This window comes from Capsicum annuum, chromosome 5 (assembly GCF_002878395.1).
Source record: "Capsicum annuum cultivar UCD-10X-F1 chromosome 5, UCD10Xv1.1, whole genome shotgun sequence".
NCBI classification, from domain to species: Eukaryota; Viridiplantae; Streptophyta; class Magnoliopsida; order Solanales; family Solanaceae; genus Capsicum; species Capsicum annuum.
In genome coordinates, this window is record NC_061115.1 from 218,409,071 (window position 1) to 218,411,990 (window position 2,920).

The 2,920-nt window shown below is 37.8% G+C and overlaps 1 protein-coding gene across 1 annotated transcript; it reads right to left on the minus strand.

Annotated features, from left to right (window-relative positions):
* Positions 1-1,213: 1,213 nt before the first annotated feature.
* LOC107871312 (receptor-like protein kinase THESEUS 1) lies at positions 1,214-2,920 on the minus strand (the record flags this gene model as incomplete). Its single annotated transcript, XM_016718205.2, is given in 1 exon segment — positions 1,214-2,920. A coding segment is annotated over 1 exon segment (1,563 nt), but the record flags the coding sequence as incomplete, so codon positions are not given.

A 2,920-nucleotide genomic window follows, 5' to 3' on the forward strand; every position in this document is an offset into this window, starting at 1 on the left:
TCAACATACACATTAACTATTTAACTTCAAATTGATTTATTCATTAATCACTTTAAATGACATTGACAAAAAATTAGCACGTAAGAATCCATTTTCATCCATTTCATAACTTTAATTATCCTCAAAATTTTCCTATCATAAAGGTAAAGAATTTTATAGATGTATTTATTTTCTCAATTCTTAAATTCTTAAACTGACCCCACAAGAAAAAAAAAAACTTGAAAATATGTTGACCAAATGAGACCACAAGTGGGGCATACTTTTTTTCATATATTTTACTTATTTTTTCATTTTTTTAATCTCCTTTGAATTCTATTTACAGTAAATTAATCATCACATTTGTGATTGCATTTTAATGTAGGGGCATGAAATAATTGTTGCTATTTGTTAAAAATTCAAAAGTTAAATATATATATTTTTTGGACATGACAATATTCTCTGAAAATATTTTACTAATATCATTCTTTAAAGGATACACATATATTCCTTGTGAAAAGGTATATTTTTTCTTGAAAAAAATGTTATTTATCTTGTTGAATATATCTATACTAAATCATATAAATTTACTATAGTTAAGTGTTTTACGAATACGAGGATGTATATTAATTAGTCATGATTAAGCGCGAAAAATATATGCATATATGTAAGTTTTCAATATATACATATTCCCACCAACAAGAAATAAGAATCAAATTTCCATATATTCATCTTCACTTTCTTCAATGTTTTGATTTATGTTGGATTCTTCGATAATGTCAATAGGTACGTTTTGAATTCTCCAAAAATAGTGCGTTTTTGGATAATCCGATACGAGTGTGGCATTAAAAAGTGAAGAGTCCCTAGCACCCGCGAGGAAAACCCATATCTGAACTTCTACCTCCGCCCCCTCGGTATCCCGGGAAATTAATCGAGGTGGGCTCAAGATGGTCCAAACACCGTGGTTATTAAAAAAAAGGGCAGTCCGGTGCACTAAAAACATCGCTATACGCGGTGTCCGAAGAAGGGCCCCACCACAAGGGTATATCGTACACAGCCTTACCTTGCATTTCTGCCAAAAGCTGTTTTCAAGGCTTGAACCCGTGACCTTCTGGTCACATGGCAGCAATTTTATCAGTTACTCCAAGGCTCCCCTCCACCGCAGTTACTAAAAACAAAAAAAAAGTTTACACAACTTAAGAATCTTGAAGAAGAAAACTGTGACATCAAATGACAATTACAAACAAAAGCATTACTATAATTGATCCATAAATGTAAGCTTTGTAAGTCATACATAAAAATGAATCAAGAATTGATAATATAAGGTATATAAATCTACTTATAGTATAAAAAAAAACATTAACCACATTTTTTTTCTTCTTTATCTTCCCTTTGGATTGATTAGCTGAGAGAACACTCCAGATGAAGTTGTTACATCTGATTCTCCATGGCTAACAATGTCGATTTCGTCAGCCTCGCCCGACTCAACAAGGAGAATTGAGTAAGGTATATCTGGTATGGTATTATTGTTTTCGTCCTCTAAAGATTGTCTAGCCGCCGCTTGCAAGTGAAGAGCGTATTCAAGATTCCAAAGAACGTCCCCCATCGATGGCCTTTCACAGCCATACTCAGCCAAACATTTCTCCGCGGTTTCACCATATTTCCTGAGTGAATCGATGCTCACTTTTCCTACGAGATAAGGATCGATTATCTGCTCTAATTGGCCCTTATTTTGCCAATGCATTGCCCACTCGGCTATGTTTACTTGTTCTCGTGGGAGTGATGGATTTATTGCTGACCGCGCACATAGAACTTCCATGAGTACTACTCCAAAGGAATAGACATCAGACTTCTCTGTCAGTTGTTGTCTACGATAGTACTCTGGATCGAGGTAACCAAAACTTCCCTTCACGGCAGTGCTAACGTGAGTTTGATCCAACGCGGGGCCAAACTTTGATAAACCAAAATCAGCCACCTTCGCAGTGAGTTTCTCATCCAACAAGATGTTGGTAGTTTTGACATCTCGATGGATGATGCACTCAGCTGCCCCCGTGTGAAGATAGTGCAATCCTTTCGCAGCTCCAATGCATATTTCTAGTCTTTGTTTCCAAGAGAGATGAGGAAGATCTGAGCCGTATAAGTGCTTTCTGAGCGGTCCGCCAGCCATGAATTCATATACAAGGATCATCTCATTGAGCTCCTCACAGTAGCCGATTAAAGAAACCAGGTGTCTGTGGCGTAGCTTGGATAGCATCTCGATCTCTGTCCTGAACTCCACTAGTCCTTGTTGAGACTTGCCGTTTCCCCGCTTTACGGCAACCATAACCCCATTTTCTAGCACTCCTTTATAAACTTTGCCAAAGCCACCAACACCAATGACCAAGCTCTCGTCAAAGTCCTTCGTAGCTTCACGAATCTCAGAGAAGGCAAAGATGCGCCCCAAGGCCCGCGAAGGTGTTGTTGAAGCAAAACTACCTGCTGAAATTTTGGTTTCTGAAATTCCTATGTGATTTGGAAAAGATAGCCATGACAATGATTTTTGTTTCACCATCTTTGGCTTACGGAAACAAACGAAACAGAGAAAACAGAACATTGCGATGAGCAATAAGCCTGCTAAACCTCCTAAGGTAGCAAAAATTGCTAGCTTGACATGTCTCTTAGTATTTGAGCTTTCGAAATTGCCAGAGTGTACCAAAAATTCTCCGTCGAGGCTGTTACTGGGACTGCTCATTTTCATAATCTCCAAACCATTTAGAATCGCGTTGGCTGGACTAGTCCTCAAATTAGAAGGACCAACTTGAACAAAAATTTTGTCCGAACCCGCAGACATATTTACTGCAAAATCCACAAAGTAAGCAGACGACAATGCCATTGTCTTGGTTGAGACATCCAATGCTTCCACGGCGGTCTGGTTGTTGATGTACACATCAAAGATCAAATTGTT